Genomic DNA, 17,607 nt, shown 5'->3' with positions numbered 1-17,607 from the left:
AATAATCAGTATTTGATATTTTTTATTTTTAATACAAGCTGCTGTTTCAAACCAAATAGAGAAAAAGTAAATAAGAGCAAACTAGCATTTGCCTTTTAATGTACCAGCAATGTTTTCCCAACTGTTTGGCTCTAAACTCTAAAACATGATAGGCTCATGTTAACCTTCAACCTGTGCTGTTGCTTTCCTCTTTTTAATTACATTAAATATTTTATCCTTATTGTTACAAGCATTAAAATTTGGAGAAAGAACTGGGCTAATCGCAATTACCATTACCTAGTAAGTTATATTGGGAGTTTTCTATGGAAATAGAAGATTTTGATTTTTAATTCTACAAATTGTTCTGGCAAACTCAAAAACAAAACAAAACAAACAAAAAAACACCCCACCCTACCAAACAGGAACAAAATAACAGTTTTAGAATGGAACAGAGATCAGAAACCTTTCAACATGAACAGGATACAAATACGCCCTATCCAGATGACGAGGTTGTGATAATAAAGGTTATAACTGCAGGAAAAAGATAACTGTCATCTCATGATTTTTCATATGCTGCTAAAGTAAGTAACCCCAATGGTGAAATGGATTGATCCTCTGAAGTAGAGGCTTAGAGTACAACTTGTGTTGCTTCATATATACAATAGAGTGTGACAAAGAGGGCAAGTTTACTTTAATAGGATTGCAGAATGATAGATCATAGCAATCTCATTTCATGAAGCTTATACATGTGACTACAAAGAAAGAAAAAAAGTGTTTCTTACCTGTAGACTACCTGGATTCTTCAAGATGTATTACCTACCCTACATCTCAGTGACTCTCCCTTAGCTCTGCTCCCAAGTTCCGTAAGTGTGAGAGGCCATGGCAGAGAGGGAATTAAAGCAGGACAGGGGAGATAGCTCTGCCTTTATGCTCATTGGTAACACCACAATGAAAATGAAAAACCCAGTCGACACTGTGGGATTGCCAAGAGTTCGGCTCCAATACACGTTTTTGCTACAAATTACTATGATCCTGTAGCTGATTTGTAAGCAAAACCCATTCCAATACATGTCCATCTTAAGGCCTGAAAGGAAAAGGAGGTGTGACTGACACACATTTCTGGGCTTTTTCTTTCACTTCAGGAAGGAAGTGGTAGGATGTTCAAGTGATGCATATTAAAAGAATGTATCAATTTAATCTTTCCTGCATTCATGTAATGTGTAATCTGACATGAAGCTTTGTGAAAATGCATGAAATAGGATGGAAGTTTTCACCAAGGCATTTAGGTTCAATGAAGTCTGAGGTATCCTGGCAAACTTCTTCATAATCGTGTCTTGAACTAGATTCACAGAAGTTTTTATTGCTTAATTTCACTCTTTGAATTGAAATTAAGATGGATTTCTCCAGTTAACTCTTGGGAAAGATAAGTTAACAGTTTGCGAAAGCAATGAACTGCTTCTTTTGACTGTTAAAAACATTTCTAGGACTAGCCAATCACCTAGTTAGGGCAAGACCATTCTCATATAAACCCATAATACGTGTAATCATGCACATTTTGCCTTTTGTGCTTTCATAGATGAGAAATGCAGAACACAGTACTGCAGTGCTGATTGCACTACCGCACTGCCAAACCCAGAAGGAAAGATGCTATGACAAAATCAGAAGGCTGAACTTCAGAATTTTGCAACTGATGAATACAAATCAATTTGTTAATGAATCTTTACTGTTCTCTTCTTTGAAAAATATTTGTAAAAACCTGCAGGCCTCTTTAAGAAGGTCCTGAAGCTTTAAGTGAACATACAATGCTGTAGTACCAAAAGATTGTATTACAGTCTCATTTGATTTCAGAAGCAAATAATCATAGTGACGTTAAAGCTCAAGTGGACATGGTGAATTTCCTTCATTTGGTTTCACATGTTGATAAACTACTTCTAGAAGTCTCTGAACAAGAAAAGCATGAAAAAATGTTGCTCACAAACGGAGAAATCTCTCTTACACTGATTAGAAAATATTTTGACTTAGTAGGTTTTCAAGCATGTATATATTGGGTAAATGTTGAAAGACAGAACACGGTGGTACATAATCTGAACGGTAGTTATCATAGAATAGAGCTCAAAAAGAGCACTTGGGGTCCTTGTGCAACTCATCCAAAGCAGGAGATGCCCACTGTGAATTGTTTCTTTCTCTGTATTCATTATCATTTGCTGAAGAATATGGCAATAAAAGAAAAAAAACATGCTGTCTTGAAGAGTGGAATAAAAGAAGACTTTGTAAATTCCTAAAGAGGGAAATATGTCTAGGGTAGTTTATAGCTTTGTTCTAAGATGTTCATGAACCACAAATAAACACAGACCCAATATTAGAGATTCTGAAAACAAAGTAGCAGAGATGCTGGTACTTTATATATTGCTGGACATGAGCAAACAGTGGAATTGACAGAATGGTAACTACAAGTCCTAATGCTAGTATCAGTGTTGCATACAGCTGCCTATCAAGTCCCTGTCTCTCACAAAGTGAGCCAAAAAGGGTTTATTTGGAAGTATAGCAACAGCATATATAGTTACTGTGAGTTTCTGAATGAAAGAAGTGAGAGCTGAAGAGAACTGCCAAGTAGGAGATACTCAACCAATGTTTCCATATCATTGGTGAGATCAGAGACTGAGATGCATGATGACCAATTCATTAGGACAACATACGTCAACAACTGAAAAATTATGTCTGCCAAATAAGACATGTGGATTAGAATTCAAGCCTGACAAGTTGCATAAATGCAGAAAAATAACTTAAGGAGACAAAAGAAGAAAAATTGCAGTAGAAGAATTTAATTCCACTAGGGGTTGAGAGGGAAGTGTGATGAAGCTAGCCACAGCTTTACAAACATGAGGGACAGCAGAAGGGGTTGAACACGTTCTCTTGAGAGTACCATAATAAAAAAAGAGAAGACGCATACATCCAGAACATGTGTGCACTTGCGGATCATCAGTTGCGGAAAGAACAAAAAATATATTTCTAGCAGAAAGAGAATATTGATGAAAAATTATTTCCAACAGACAAATGATAAGTATAATTGAATTAGTGAACTAAAATTATCTGTGAAAGGAAACCAACAGTTTGTGAGAAACGGCCTGTGATTTTTTGTTTTGAAAGAGAAAGGTAGTAGAAAAATGGAGTGGTGTTTGGACAACATTGTCCTTTGGGTATCACTGCTGCAGAGCAGGAGGACACGGACGAGTGATGCAGAACTATAAAAGATGCCGCTGGCAATATCTGCTCTTGTACATGGGATGACTGCACAATTTAAGTGTTACATGTACGGACAATCACTTGAAAGAAAATCATTAACTTCTGTGCTTAAGCATATTTTATAAAATGCACAATAATGAAAACAGACATATGTCTGTTCTACCCTGCACAAAGTCCTCATGACTGTCTACCTCATGGCTCTTAAGGAAGTCATCATGGCTACTAAGGAAAGAAAAAAATAAAAATATGTAGATAGTAAAATATGTCTGTAAGACATCATGACGAGTTTATGATGGGAAGCATATTGGGTGTCAAGATTACTTACGTAGAAGCTGACTGGTGTGTTGGGCATCTGTAAGAAAAGAAACACACCATGCTCTTCTCTCCATGTTAAGAAAATGAATATGGAACTAATTAATCTATTGGAAGTTATGTGCACTTATTTCTGTTCTTAAATATTTAGGTCACAAAGAAGCAGTAAAACAAATACAGAAGTGAGAATGCTACACAACGGTACTAGCACTAAAAGATACTGAAAGCAATAATTTTGAAGTATATCAAGATGTAAATAGTGTTCTGTATGTAACACATGTACAATTGTAAGGGCAAAACAAGCACACATTGTTCCTTACAACACATTCATGTGGAAGAAGAAAAAAAAAATCATTTAAAGCCAAGAAACATATCAGTGGTAAAGACACATCACAACAGGTAATACCCAGATCCATATATATTACTATTAATGGATCCACTTTAAATGAAAGGGAAACAAAAGGTAGGAAAAAAAGTTAATCAAAAGAAAGCTTTGTAAGGAAAAAAACTTAGTTAAGAGAAACTTCTCACATTGTCTGCTTCTTGAACACATATGAAGTGTTTAGCAAAACTCGTACCTATTGTTATTATTTCCTGAAAGGGGCTAGAAATGTTTCTGAGCACTATATGTGTCCACAAAATGTGTGAATGGTGCCAGCCATTCAGATTTTTTTTTCATCCAAGATATTTTATGTGCTCCCACTCACAGCTATGTTATTTTCAAAAAGCGTTTCCAGTATATATACAACAGTTTTGTTCAACATCAGCAGCAATCTGAAATACACAGAGCTTGTGGGTAACAGTAAGAAAGGATCTTATCAATATTAGTTTATTATCTAATAAATCAATATTAGTTTAATTATGTCCACCTTAAAGCTTTGTACTTCCAATATCTCTCTCTGAAACTGAAGTGGAATTCCATTGCAATCTAGATTATTTATACACTACTTGAAGGAGGATGGAGAGGAAGGAGAAGAAAAGGCCCAACAGACAGCATTACACAGAGAGGCCTAAAAGGGAAAGGCATAACAGATTAAATCTATGAGAAACCAGCAACTTCTCTTACTGATAGCTACCACGCTTTTGACACTTCTTTCCTGTTACTCCAAGTTTGGCATGCCTAACACAGTAATCAGACAGGTATGTTGATTTTGTATATGCACTTTTCATTAGTAACAACCTAGACAGACTAAAGAACCTCGCCAATACTAACAACCAGGTTTACCATTTAGCAGCTCGTGTAGGGTGCCAACAGCTTTAACATTTACTTCAGCTGTTGCAAATTACCACATTTGTATTTTTTAGAACCTACAGGGACTATGCTTCTTTATAACCATAGTGGGTCACTGCACTGATTATTGGAATGAGACCTGAGGCTGACAATACTGCTGTGAAAGTGTTCTGAAGTGAGCAAAAGCAATAGATTTCTCTTTCTCTCTCTTTTTTTTTTTTTTTTCTGTGAGAGGCTAATTGGGGAAATGCTATGTAAAAAGATTTCTTCTTCACACACAAATCAATACTATGACCCAAGGCACCTAAATTCGTATGAGATTACAGCAAAAAACAGTGACAGTTTTAACTAACCGCACTATTAATAAGAAGCTTGAACCCATAAGTTATTCCCTTGATATACCTCTATTCCTCTGAACTCTCCTTCACAACATCAGTCCTGTCATCATAATTGTACTAATATATCACAGTAGCTGTAAAACCTGCCTTTCTTTGCTCATTTTCAATTATTCAGCAGAAAAGAGCAGCGGAAGCAGCATGCTTGGACAGCCAGCTACAAGAGCATGTTTCTCTCTTTTCTCTTTTTCGTAGCTGAACTATATGACAAAAAATGCTAGTGATACACCACCACTGAGGAAATGTTTACCCAGCAGTTGATTCCACTGAATCTTTCTTGTTTTCTCAAGCTAGAAGGGAATTCTTGCAAGTTACCTCCTGTCTCATACATTCATTTTAGTCTCTGATACCCCTTTCTTGATTTTCATCAGAGTAGAATAGCTATTGTATTTGTGCTCTGACTGCAGAACTGTTTCCTTTAAAGCAGCCGTCAGTTCCTGGATAGGACTAACAGTCTAGTGAGATGCAAATGCTAACCACTATTCATTTTACTTAATGTAAAAAAGCTGTAATTACTTTCACCCCATGCAGGCCTTCTCCTACCTCCCCAGCTCCAAACAAGAGATGATCAATACCATTTCACATGTCAGAATTAAATCGTCAGTGGGTCTCACACCATGTGGGAACACAACACCCCAGCCTACCTGCAATCCCTCTGGATGCCAGATGCACCAAATTAAGTTAATTTCAAGGAAAAGATCTGTCTCAGTACATGCTGAATTCAGCTGCTAACCAAACATATATACTGATTTAGGGAAATATTTGCTTAAAATATTAAAAACTTATTTTTCTTCTCTCTTCTTCTTTACCAGTAACTGCACAGATCAGTTTTATCACATATGAAAATCTAAGGATACACTTGAAAACAGGAAATGAACATGTTTATGTATTAAAAAAAACGAATCTGTCATGTACTTTAACCTATTGTTTATTACACAGGCAGTTTTACACATAGCTAGTAACTCAACAATAATGATTAATACTGTTCCAAAATAAACAGTTTTTCAACTTTAAAATGACTTGGTAAAGCAAAGAGAAAAACTTAACAGCTCATTTAAAAATGAATTTCTCATGTTCTTTTCTGAGAAAATAGCAAATGATGACTTTTAGTTAAGTTTTGTTCTGCCTGCATCCTGGTCAAAGGTCATCTAAGTCAATGTGAATTATGCTACTAACCAGAAACCCTTTAAAGAATGCCTTTCAGCCTATAATCTTCAAGATAAAGTTAGGTATGACCTCATCCTGATATGGAATTCCAAGATGTTTCTTGCTCACTGGTACATCTTTCTGACTTGGATATAGTAACAGAATCTTTAAAAAAAGAATAGGCAAGAAAGACTGAAGAAGAACTAAATGACTTGGGTGCGTGGCAATAGTCAATTCACATGCAAGTATGGAACACTAAACCAGTTAGATACTGCAGATAAAAACACAATACTGAAAAAGATGAAAACTGGAATTTTAGATATTAACATAATCAGAAAATCATGAGTTGAAAATACTGAAATGAAGTCTTTGAAAAGCTTCTTGTTGGTATATTTTCATTGCTACACTCATAGTATGATTTGAACAGGCAACAGCAGCACAACATGCAGAAAAATTGCCACAGCAATTCAGTGGTATAAAAACCAAAAGGACAAGAAAGTGGAAATTCTTCACATTCTGAGATATTCTCCATTTTTTGTATGACATTTTTACTGTTTCTATAAAAGCCTGAAGTAGTTCAGAGGAAAGAGAAAAATAGTTATTATTTTTCTTTAGTCCTAAATATTCCAAAATTATCTTGTTCTCAGCCTGCAACGTTGCAAAAAACCTCCCTGGCTCCTGACTTCACTCATTTCTTTTCCACATTCAAGTGTTTAAATTTATTTAATATCTGTTTGAATAGAAGCTTGTTCTTATGTTGATAACTTTTCTCCTTTTCTTTAACTTTTCTAAATTCACTATATGCTTTTTGAGGTGGACGGCCCACATCATTACCCATTATTCAAGAGGTGAATGCACTGCTGATGTACTTAATGGCATACTGATATTTTCTGTTTTATCCTTTAGTACTTCTCAACGTGTTTTTTTTTAATAATTTTGCTAACCAATATTTTCATGAAAATATTTATTCTAATTACAAGATTGTTGTCAAATATTAACACAGCTAGATCAGAACCTGCCATTGTACACATATAATTAAGATTGTTTCTCCTGACATATATTAATACGTTCTCAAACTGAATTTCACTTGCCTATTTATTGATGACTTGTAATTATGAGATACTTGTGGAACTATACAGATTATCTTCTATATAAGTATCCAGAATAAATTAATGTAACTCAGAAATTTAGCCTCATTTTCAGAAAATGTTACATTTGCCATTTTGACCAGGTACATTATCTCAACATAAAGCAAGAACTGTACCATATAGATCTAGGACATTAAGACGTATGAACTTATGACGCAACAATTGTTTACAGTTTAAGAGCATTCAATGGTTCTTCAAAAGGAGGAAGAGAGAGGTACAAGCATGGTGATTGGCATAGAAAAGAAAGCTCTGCACGAGAAGGACATGGATGAGTGTTGTTGGGACACTGAATTCCATTAGCTTTTACTACCTCTCTTTTCATGCCTGGCTTTGGAAAACCATCTGACCTCAAGGACATCAAGCCTGAAGAATTAAAGCATCAGCAATAAAAGATATTGAGTTGCTGGAATGCATTTGGAGAAGAGCACTGAAGCTGTTGAAGGGACCAGAAAACAAGACTCAGGAGGAGTGGCTGAGGGAACTGGGGTTGCTCAGTCTGGAGAAGAGGAGGCTGAGGGGAGACCTCATCACTTTCTACAACTACCTGGTAATGAGGTGGGTGTTAGTATCCTTTTTCAGTTGACAAGTGATTTCAAGTTGTGTCAGGGGAGGTTTTGGTTGAATATCAGGAAGAACTTTTTCACAGAAAGGGTTGTTAGGCAACAGAAAAAGCTGCCCAGAGAAGTGGTGGAGTCGCCATTCCTGGAAGTATTTAAGAGATGTGTGGATGTGGAGCTTAGAGACATGCTTAGGTGGTGGACTTTGTAGTGTTAGGTTGATGGTTAGAATTGATAGGTCTTATCCAACCTAAATGATCTTATGAAATGATTCTGCGGGGAAAAAAACACAATGTCCTAAACTTAATTTGCTGGTAAATTTTAACTGAACAGACATTTTCTAGGATGTTAAGAAGATAATGCTTTAATCATCAGTAAAAGACTAAGTGATACAAACAGAGGTGTGGTTTTTTTCCCACCACCTGTATTCAGATCCCACTGTATCTCAAAATTCAATAGCCGAAAGGACTGACGCTAAGTATTTCACAGCCTTCTGTCAATTACAAATACATGACTTGCAGCCTAAGCCTCAATGCCAGATAATATTTGCACATCACACTAAGAGCAGTTGTTCATATACATATGAAGAGTGTGTAAAATTTCACTAAAGAGGAAAATTCAATAGGGAAAGTGCTCATTAAAGGCAGAATAGGCTTGTTTCTAGAAGGAAAACAGAGTATTTTAAGAATGACAGCAATTTGGGCACCTTGTTAAGCAAGGTTAAGGAATAATACTGAATTAGAATGAAATAAATCAGGTTTATTACTATGTGAAATCAATCAGAGGAAATGCCGAAGCATTTGTTGCCACAGGTATAGATCATATTAAAAAATAATCCATGTGTATCATTATGATTTTAAAATAAATTATGAACATTGTTTTTAGGTTCCCAGCATCACCCTATCCCCATTCCTTTTCTGTTGGTCAAACCAAGTAAAAGGCAGAATAGCAACTTTACTCAGCAATGAGACTATGAAATGAGTGGCAGCAATTGGACATGTCTATTCCCAGGCAGAAATGAGTTAGAAACAATTTTCAACACAGCAAGTAAAAAAAAAACGTCTAACAGAGAAAGAAAGAAAAAAAGAAAAAGAAAAAGAAAAAGAAAAGAAAGGGAAAATGCAAATTTATTGCCATTTCTCAGGCTCATGAAATAAAACACCAAAGTGAAAAGAGAGCTGTTTTTCCCCTTGAATGTACTCCTATTGTTTTGCTTAAATCTGGCCCTCAGTGTTTTCTGCTCTCAGGAGAGACCTCCTCGCAGGAACCACACCATGTTGTCAACAGTTACATTAATCTCTCTGACAGTTTTTAGGAAAGGAGTTTGAACTCAGATACTAATCTTGGAAAAAAAAAACCTTGCAAAAAACATCTAGTGGTTAAGGTTGCTGGCACACACTCAGCAGTCCAGTCTTCACAGTGCTTAGTTTCTGGCATATCATAAAGGGTACCAATGCTGCTCTTTGCCAAACAGGCAACAAGAGTACAAATAACAGGTTTCTTCTTCCACTGACACCTAATGTTTCTGCAGTAAGGACTGGGTGAAAGTGTGTCTGGAGAATAATATTCCTGATGGATCACAGAGAAATGTAAGGATGGAGGGAGTCCTCTTTCGTCTATGAAAAACTCTCAAGCCTTATAATAGCTTTCTCTCACTACAAATCTCAATTTGCAGTTAAGGAAACATTGGAATAATTGGGAGACTGCCTAATTCCAGTTGTAAGTAGTGACTTTCAGGACTTTTTTTCCAGCTGTCTGTTCAAAACTGCAGAGCATTTTTACATTATATAAGACGACAGAGTAACATGGTTCATCTTTTTTAAAGAAACGAAGGCAGTGTGTTACGTCTAGCCTGAACATAATAAACGTATGGTAAACTAAACTGTAAAGTGAAAACAAACAGAGCAGATGGTGAAGTGTCTGTCCAGGGAGACACTGATCCATTCTAAATGTCAAGTCTGTTCTCAGGCTTAGTTTCTGTAAACTTTACAGTAACAAGTACTCTGCAAGGAGTGCTCTCATCTGGTCAAATACAGAAGAAGGCAATTCCTTAACAATTCTTTAATGGCATAAACGTCTATTATAGAGAAATGACAGATTCTGTCTCTATAAGAACTGCCATAGCAATCTAAAAATAAGGCCATATATGTATTCCGATATTCAAAAATGTATATTAAATTTCAGTGGGAAGAAAAACATACATCTCCCTCCTTTAACACAAACAATTTTTATTGCAACAGAGAAATACATTCCTGAGACAATCATTTTTCTGTTCAAAAGTATATTATTTCAGTTGTTGCTTCAACATGCAACACTGCACACAACAGCAACAATAAGGTTATTCAGACCTTGTAAATATTCATCAGAAAAAAATGTTTTTCCTAGAACTTGACTAAAACTTGTCACCACAATTTGCTTATGGCTCACAGCTCACATTGTAAGAATGCTAAAACATCAAATCTCAGAAATACCAGAAAATTCAGAAATGGGATAGATAAATTTACACTTTTTAATGGTCACCCACACTACCATATACTCTGTTTGTATGCAGTTATTTGGAAATACAGATATCAGACTTCTGTATAGAAAACTGGGAGAACTAGTATTATAAACAGACCCAGATAAATACTCCTGAGGCTTAATGAGCATTACAGGTTGTCTTGATGAGCTTCCTTTTAGTAAATAAAGACCCACTGTCTTGCAAAGTCCTTCAAATCTGTGTGTAAAAGTCTAAGAGTTGAATAGTACTAATACTCCTAATAATGGGACCTCATCTGAGCAGATGCTGCAGAACTTGACTTCATTCCTTTTTGTTTATCAAGACATTTTTGCTACCTTCTCCTGTTTACCTTCTGACAATGTTAGCAAGTCTTCATGATCTTCCTTGAAATAAAGTTGTGCTTCATGACTTCAAAAGAGAAAATAGAATTTTCCCATTAAGCTAGAAGTTCATTTTTATGTGCACTACTGTTTTGATGCAATTGGAATCCAGGCATGCCTAATTATGAATTTTTAATTCCTGAAAAAGGCTAAAATTCAAAGTAATCCCCAAATAGAAACTTCCCCTCACATTAAGTCATGACAAGCTTAGCTAAAAGGTCATCATTTTTGGAACTTCTCCCAGACATCCAGGAAAGTTAGGAAAAGCTCTCTTGACAGAGGGAGTTATGACATGATAAGAACAAGACCTAGTTTTTCTCCAGGCATCTGCCAGGGTTAAATGTTTGCTTGTGTCTACAGCAACTGCAGTGTGCTGAAAATTACAACCCTACAAATAAGCAACGTTTGTGGAACGTTGTATTTTCTGTAACATATTGTAAAAGCTGATGGAAATTAAAATTACTACTGGAATGCTACATCACTAACAAAGCATGATGCATATTAAAGTGACTACTGCATATGCATATTCAGTTTTCTAATGCATAGCCAGCTGTCACAGAATGTGTCGGAAAAAGGGATGGAGGGTCAATTGATCCCCAAACTACTTACTGGCTACCATTACATAGCCCAAATCTAAAAGGGGAAATAATTTGCATACAGTCATCCATTAAGTTTTTTACGAGGCATGATTGTCCTTTAAATCCTGTATTTGTTCATATCTGCTGTGTTTTCATTAACAAAAGTTCTGTGTAATACCAGAAGCCAGACAATACAAATCCCATTCAGACTATGTGTGAACTTAGAATCACAGTTTTGCTTTATTATAAAGACTCAAAACAATGTTAAGTTCCATCCTTTGTGGTAAGCTATGGAATGATATAGTGACTAACAAGAAAAGTTAGACCTTCAAAAATGCCAATGAATTTCTTAAAAATTGAATTGCAAAGGGAATTCACATTCTCTCCATGCTTTATGTGCTAGGGGTTCTGTTCTAGAGGACAGAAGGATAACCTAGAATTGAATATACTATTTAATGAGATTAGAGCCACCTGAGTATGTGATAATGACACCTAGTCAGACCCAGGCAAGAATGACACCTTCAAAGCTGGGCAATACTGAGAACTATCCACTAACAGTGAATCCACTAAGGCCCAGACTTCTTTCTGAGAAGGCATCTAAAAAGTACTGGGGCAGGAATGGAAAGAGAAAGAACGTTTTGATCTGAGTAATTCACAAAGGTGGATCTGAGCTCAGTGAGAAAATACATGTCTGATAGGTCAGATTGTTTTCTGTAATAAAATCTGTAGATGCAAGATGGCACGAAAAATGGGTTTCTACCAGGCTGAAATTGAGTATCTGACAGTTTCATGGGCCTTAACATGTTGAGCTGTACTATCCAAGGGATAAAGAAAGTATACTCCACTTAGCTGGCAGGCTAGGTTGGAATTTGATATGTCAGCGGTCTATATGGAAGAGAAATTAGCCAGGAACTCAGCACTTGAAATTCACTTATCCTAGAAAAACATGTAACACCATTTTACCTAGCATAACCAATTTGCTTCAAAGCTGATGATACCTACTAAGTTATGGAGGAAATCTTGAACTTCAAGTTTGGAGAGCTTTTCTTTAAATCTGTTTAAACTGTTTCTTCAGTAGCTTTGTATATACTGTCCAAAAGCAAGTTCATTGATTAATTAGGGAAGCATGATCTCTCTTTACTAATAGTTGAAAGAAGACAAACCAATCTTATCCTTCATCATGCCATATTACCATCAACAGATCAGACTAAAACACTTCAGCTATCTACCCTCAAAATCTGATCACAGCGTGTCAGGATGAAGTTCTCCAGTAATTTAAGACCAAATGCATTGGGCTTCACTTGGGTTTTCAGAGTTTTGAATTCTCTACTGACTGTATGTACATGCTATGGTGCCTCATTACAAACAGTTCCTGATACGTAAAGAATTCAGAAGGTTCAATTGATGAGAAGGTAATTTGATTACCTTTCCATTTTATCCAGATAAAATCATAACTGAAAAAAAGGTTCCCCCAAAAAACTGTGAATCTGTTTAGACTGAAATTCAGTTCTTTCCACTATAAGGATATTTTTTCTTATTGAATACTCAATAGATAGAAAAATCATATAATCACAAGGAAAAAAACAACAGTGTATATTTGCCTCTTTGCATATAATTTGTGGATTAGGAACTATATATTAAATTATCCAAATGTGGGTGTGTAAAAAAAAGAAAATAATTACTAAATTTATGCAGTATTACAGTTGCGTATTAAAGCATCCAAATATATTTTACACAGCTTATGGATATGCAGTTTATCAGCAGCAATTTGCTGGATTGCTGGATAGTTGCTGCAATATAGATACAATAGTAGACAACTCCAGCCACAAAATATTCTGAAAATTCCTCCTGAAAACTCTGGAAGATGCTGGAGGAATGGGACATGAAAATACACATACTACCTTCCAAATATTAGTTTCAAGTTCCTATTCAAGTATCTCGAAATTTCAGCAAATGTTACCTCTCTACAAAAAGATAGCATATCACTTCCTTTTCACAATAGCCAAGCTTTAGTTTCTTGAAGCAAAAATTTTCTACACCAGCCCTTGAGCCTCTTTTTTTATCCTGTTTATAGACCAGACACTCGTTAACCTCTCAGATCCCTGGAGAATTGAGGTTTAAGGGAACCCAGGAGGAAAAGACAAATTTGGAAACCCATTTATCCAGCTCACTAGAATTGAGACATTATGGTTTTCATTCTTCCCCCACTCCCCAAAATACCAAATTTCCATCATCAGAGCTTTCTGAATAAACGAACATTTTGTTACTGGACTCAGGAAGAAAGAAACCACATGCCTGTTAGGGACAGAGACAGGAGGAGTGGACTATGTGCTTGGGAGTGTGTTTATTTGACTGGATTGCAGACAGTCAACCAAAGAACATGCAGATCATATATTTTTAAGCATTTCATAATGTCTTATTATTAATTCCAGCCAAAACCACCAAGACCAAAATTATCTGAAATTGGTGCTTGTGTGTCCTGACCCCAAAGCCAACAATGGTTGCATAAAAAAAATCTATGTTCCTCTCAGGTTTAATTTTTTGTAATCAATTAGAAGGCAGTGCCCTTTAGAGTCTTTAGAGAAGACAGGTCTCCATAACTAACAAATTGAAATGTGGTCCTGGGTAAATTTTACTTCCAGGAAACCAAAATGTTGAAATCCTTGAGAGAGGGAGGCTATAAGCAGAGGGCTCTTCTAAAGGAAGGAGTTTTTATTGAACCTGTCACTTGTCATTAAACACTCCATATTTTACCATAGCCTGATATTTTCATTAGAGCATACAGACCTTTTTCATCCATGAATGAAAGCATTCCCTTCAGCCTTATGTTGAATATGGGGAAAGACTCCTTAAAATTGAGCCCACCCAAATGGGACAATTAGGTTCACAAAAGCAGAAAAGGAACCAGCGAAGGTCAAGTAATATTAACACCGTGATAACTTATTCATTTTAATTTTGAGTACCACATGTTACTTCAATCTTAAGTTCTAATTTGCATTTGTTAACATCTATTTTTATCTCAGAAATACTTACATATGATTATAGAGAAAGCAGCAGAACTACTGAAGACACCAGTGCAGAATAAAACACAGCCTAAGCAAAGTGGAAAAAATGCATATTGCTGTATAGAAATATCTGATTGGAAAAACCTGAATGTAAAAGGGTAAAGATAATGAAATTACACACTTCGACATATTTGTTCTCAACTGTAGCTTCCCTGTTAGACCTCCAACCTGCAACAAAATAACACTAGAGAAAAAGAAAAAAAAAATCAAACTTGGCTTCCTCAAAAGAGACAATTGTTATGTGTCTAGTTTCTAGATTTAAGATGGTTATTCTGACATTGATATTAAAAAAGAGGAAATATTTACAGTAATTTTCTGCTAACTATGCTATTCCTGGTTTTATATCTATGATATCTCTACTACTAAAACACTTTGCAAGTAAAGAATTGGATAGTACATTCAAAAGACACGTGTACATTCTTAAACAACTCTGATACAAAGCAGTGTCGTTCATTAACATGACAATTTCTGAGTAAAAGCTGTATCACTGCTGTCACCAAAGCTATAAAATCTCACTGAAGTATCAGAAACATGTCTTAAAACTTAACTAATTTTAACAGGACTTAAAGTTACCAATAACCCGAATATCATTGTCTGTCCATTTCTATGTAATGTGTTTGTACAACTACACACATAACTTATTGTTCTAAAGAAGAGCAATTTTAATATGCTAACAGGAGCTGTGAGAGAACAAATTTCAGGCTTTTTTTCAATGCATTCCATTCATGTAACAGAAAGAAAAACGAAAAGGGAAAGAACAATGTTGGGGGAAAAAGCCAGTACAGAAAGCGTTGTGTTTTAGAAACTGGAAGTACTACATCAAAAAAAGAAAAAAAAAAAAAAAAGATCTTATGGAATAGTATCACCTGATAAATACAACATGCATATAGTTGAAAGACAGATGTCAAGTACTACTTTCCTTTTCAAACTTAAAATATAGATTTACACAAATACAGATTAGAAATCTAAACAAATATTAGATTATTTTTAGAAATTTTAAGACATTTCACTAATACAAGGACGATTGTGTTATTTCAATTTAAGCTGCCACATAACAAGAGCCTTGTGGATTGCCATAGCATTACAGCCACAAAACCCATTAGCAGATGTAGAAAACCCACATCCCAGCCTTTTATAAAAGTCTGTAGTTATGAAATCATTTTCATACACTTGGAACTTAACTATTTCAGTGCACTGCACATGTAGGACTTGAACTGAGGGGAAAAACCACAAAATGTTGCATCTGAGAGCATTCCACATGGACACGTTTCTGCGGTTCTTTCAGAAGTTCTTGAAGAGTTGAAACCTTCCCACTGGAATTTCACAGAACAGAGTAAAGAAGTATCTGTTTAAATTAAGGAGGGGATTTGTCTCTGCTAGTGAGCTCTTAGGATTTATTCTATGTCTTTAGCGTAGATGTAGTAAGAAACATAGCTGGTAACAAGAACCAGGATTTAATCTAGGATAACAAAGAAAATACCTATGAGAAGGCTTGCTCCCTAAGGAATTAGAAAACAATTTTAAAAGATCTTAAGGGCAGATTATGATTTCCATGTTTATTTTCACTTACCAATAAGAAAGTTGTTTTTGTAAATCCAAGAAATCACAGGCAAAATATTTATTATTTCTTGGCATCATGGGATCTTCATTTTATTTCATGGCAATAGTTTAACATTTCTACGAGAACACTTGAAAACTTAACTGTTTGATAAACCACCCAGAGCTGATATCAACATAGAGCAGACTGAAAAATATTTCACTTGGTTTCATACTGGTGACTTTAATATGCCTAGATATATTTGAGATAACCAGTTAATTCTGTGTGGCAGGAGCATGTTACGATTTCAAAAATAATGCAAACTGTCTAGTAACCATACTGAGAGTTCATGGAGTAGGGTTTCGTTGTCAAGCAAGGCTGAGTAAACACAGAAAACAAGGTCCTTCAGTTACCCCACAACAATTTCAATTTACTATAAAAATATTTACTTGGTTATCTTTCATTTGCTGAAGAATAGGCACCAATATAAGGTAATATCAGCTTGGAAAACACACAAAATAGCTAAAGAAAAATGCTATTAGAAGAGCAGTGAAGGAAGAAACATCACACCAAGCTCAACGTCAAAATGATCAAACTATTTCAATGATACACTTCATAACTGAGTTGACAGTTAGAAACCTTTTTTTCTTTTTCTGAAGATGGAGTAAGCTATGAAGAAAACGGAGAGGCTTCTTTCTTTGAAGTGCTCTGGGATAGATGTGTCCTTTTAAATAATGAATAACAAACTCGTACGTAACAGCTACGAAAATAGATCTGGGGGTGATGTAGCTAAGGCTGATTGTCCATACTACTATTATTCAATTCTTATGTTACCTGAAGCTGTTGGGAGCTGTCGTTAAGGTTATCCTCCCGTCTCCTGGCCTCCTCCAGCATCTGTGCACTCTTCTTCTTCTCTACTTGCTCTTTGTGCTTCAGATTTGCTACCTTCTTATTTTGATCTTTAACTTGCCTGTAAAAGAGAAGAGCATTCAGAATGCAGTCCAGCGTACGCTTCCAGTCAGGCCTAGCACTTGTGAGTTGTACTGACGAGAAGTGGTACCCTCAAACGTGGTGACTTTGTTTGCACACATTGTAAAAACCAAGTTTATCCTCAAGCGTTACCCTCAACTGTTAAGTCAACCTAAAGAACACTTCAATTTACTCACTACTATTAACTTAAATGTGGAAAGTTCTGCAACAAGAACCTTAAAATGATTATATAGTATATAACCTATTAATCAAAAGATGCATTTGTCTTCTTATGACTATGTGGTATGGGTTACACAGAAATCTTTTCTCTGTTCATACACACGTGCATATAAAAAAAATGCATGCATCTAATAGTCCATTTTGCTATGGCTACCACTGTATCTAATGTAAGGATAATAGGAGGATTGAAAGGAAAAAATACTGCAACATGATTTGAACATAGAAGAGTACCTACAAGATCTAGGCAGTCTGTTTCCAGAACTAAAGCTATCGATGTCTTTTCAAGCTCAAGTTCTACTTGTTTACTAAATATTTTGAGGAATTTCA

General features: G+C 35.6%; 1 protein-coding gene across 13 annotated transcripts in view; it reads right to left on the bottom strand.

The window, feature by feature from the left end:
- ERC1 (ELKS/RAB6-interacting/CAST family member 1) overlaps positions 1-17,607 on the bottom strand; it is a 307,076-nt gene that overhangs the window by 128,330 nt on the left and 161,139 nt on the right. For all 13 annotated transcript variants that reach the window (XM_040562356.1, XM_040562365.1, XM_040562386.1 and 10 more), the window contains one exon: positions 16,906-17,041. In XM_040562356.1, coding sequence (XP_040418290.1) covers positions 16,906-17,041 — 136 coding nt within the window. The remainder of the gene's footprint in view (positions 1-16,905; positions 17,042-17,607) is intronic.

This window comes from Cygnus olor, chromosome 1 (assembly GCF_009769625.2).
Source record: "Cygnus olor isolate bCygOlo1 chromosome 1, bCygOlo1.pri.v2, whole genome shotgun sequence".
In the NCBI taxonomy this organism is placed as follows: domain Eukaryota; kingdom Metazoa; phylum Chordata; class Aves; order Anseriformes; family Anatidae; genus Cygnus; species Cygnus olor.
The sequence above is the reverse complement of the archived record's forward strand: the minus strand, read 5'-3'. Positions and strand labels throughout refer to the sequence as shown.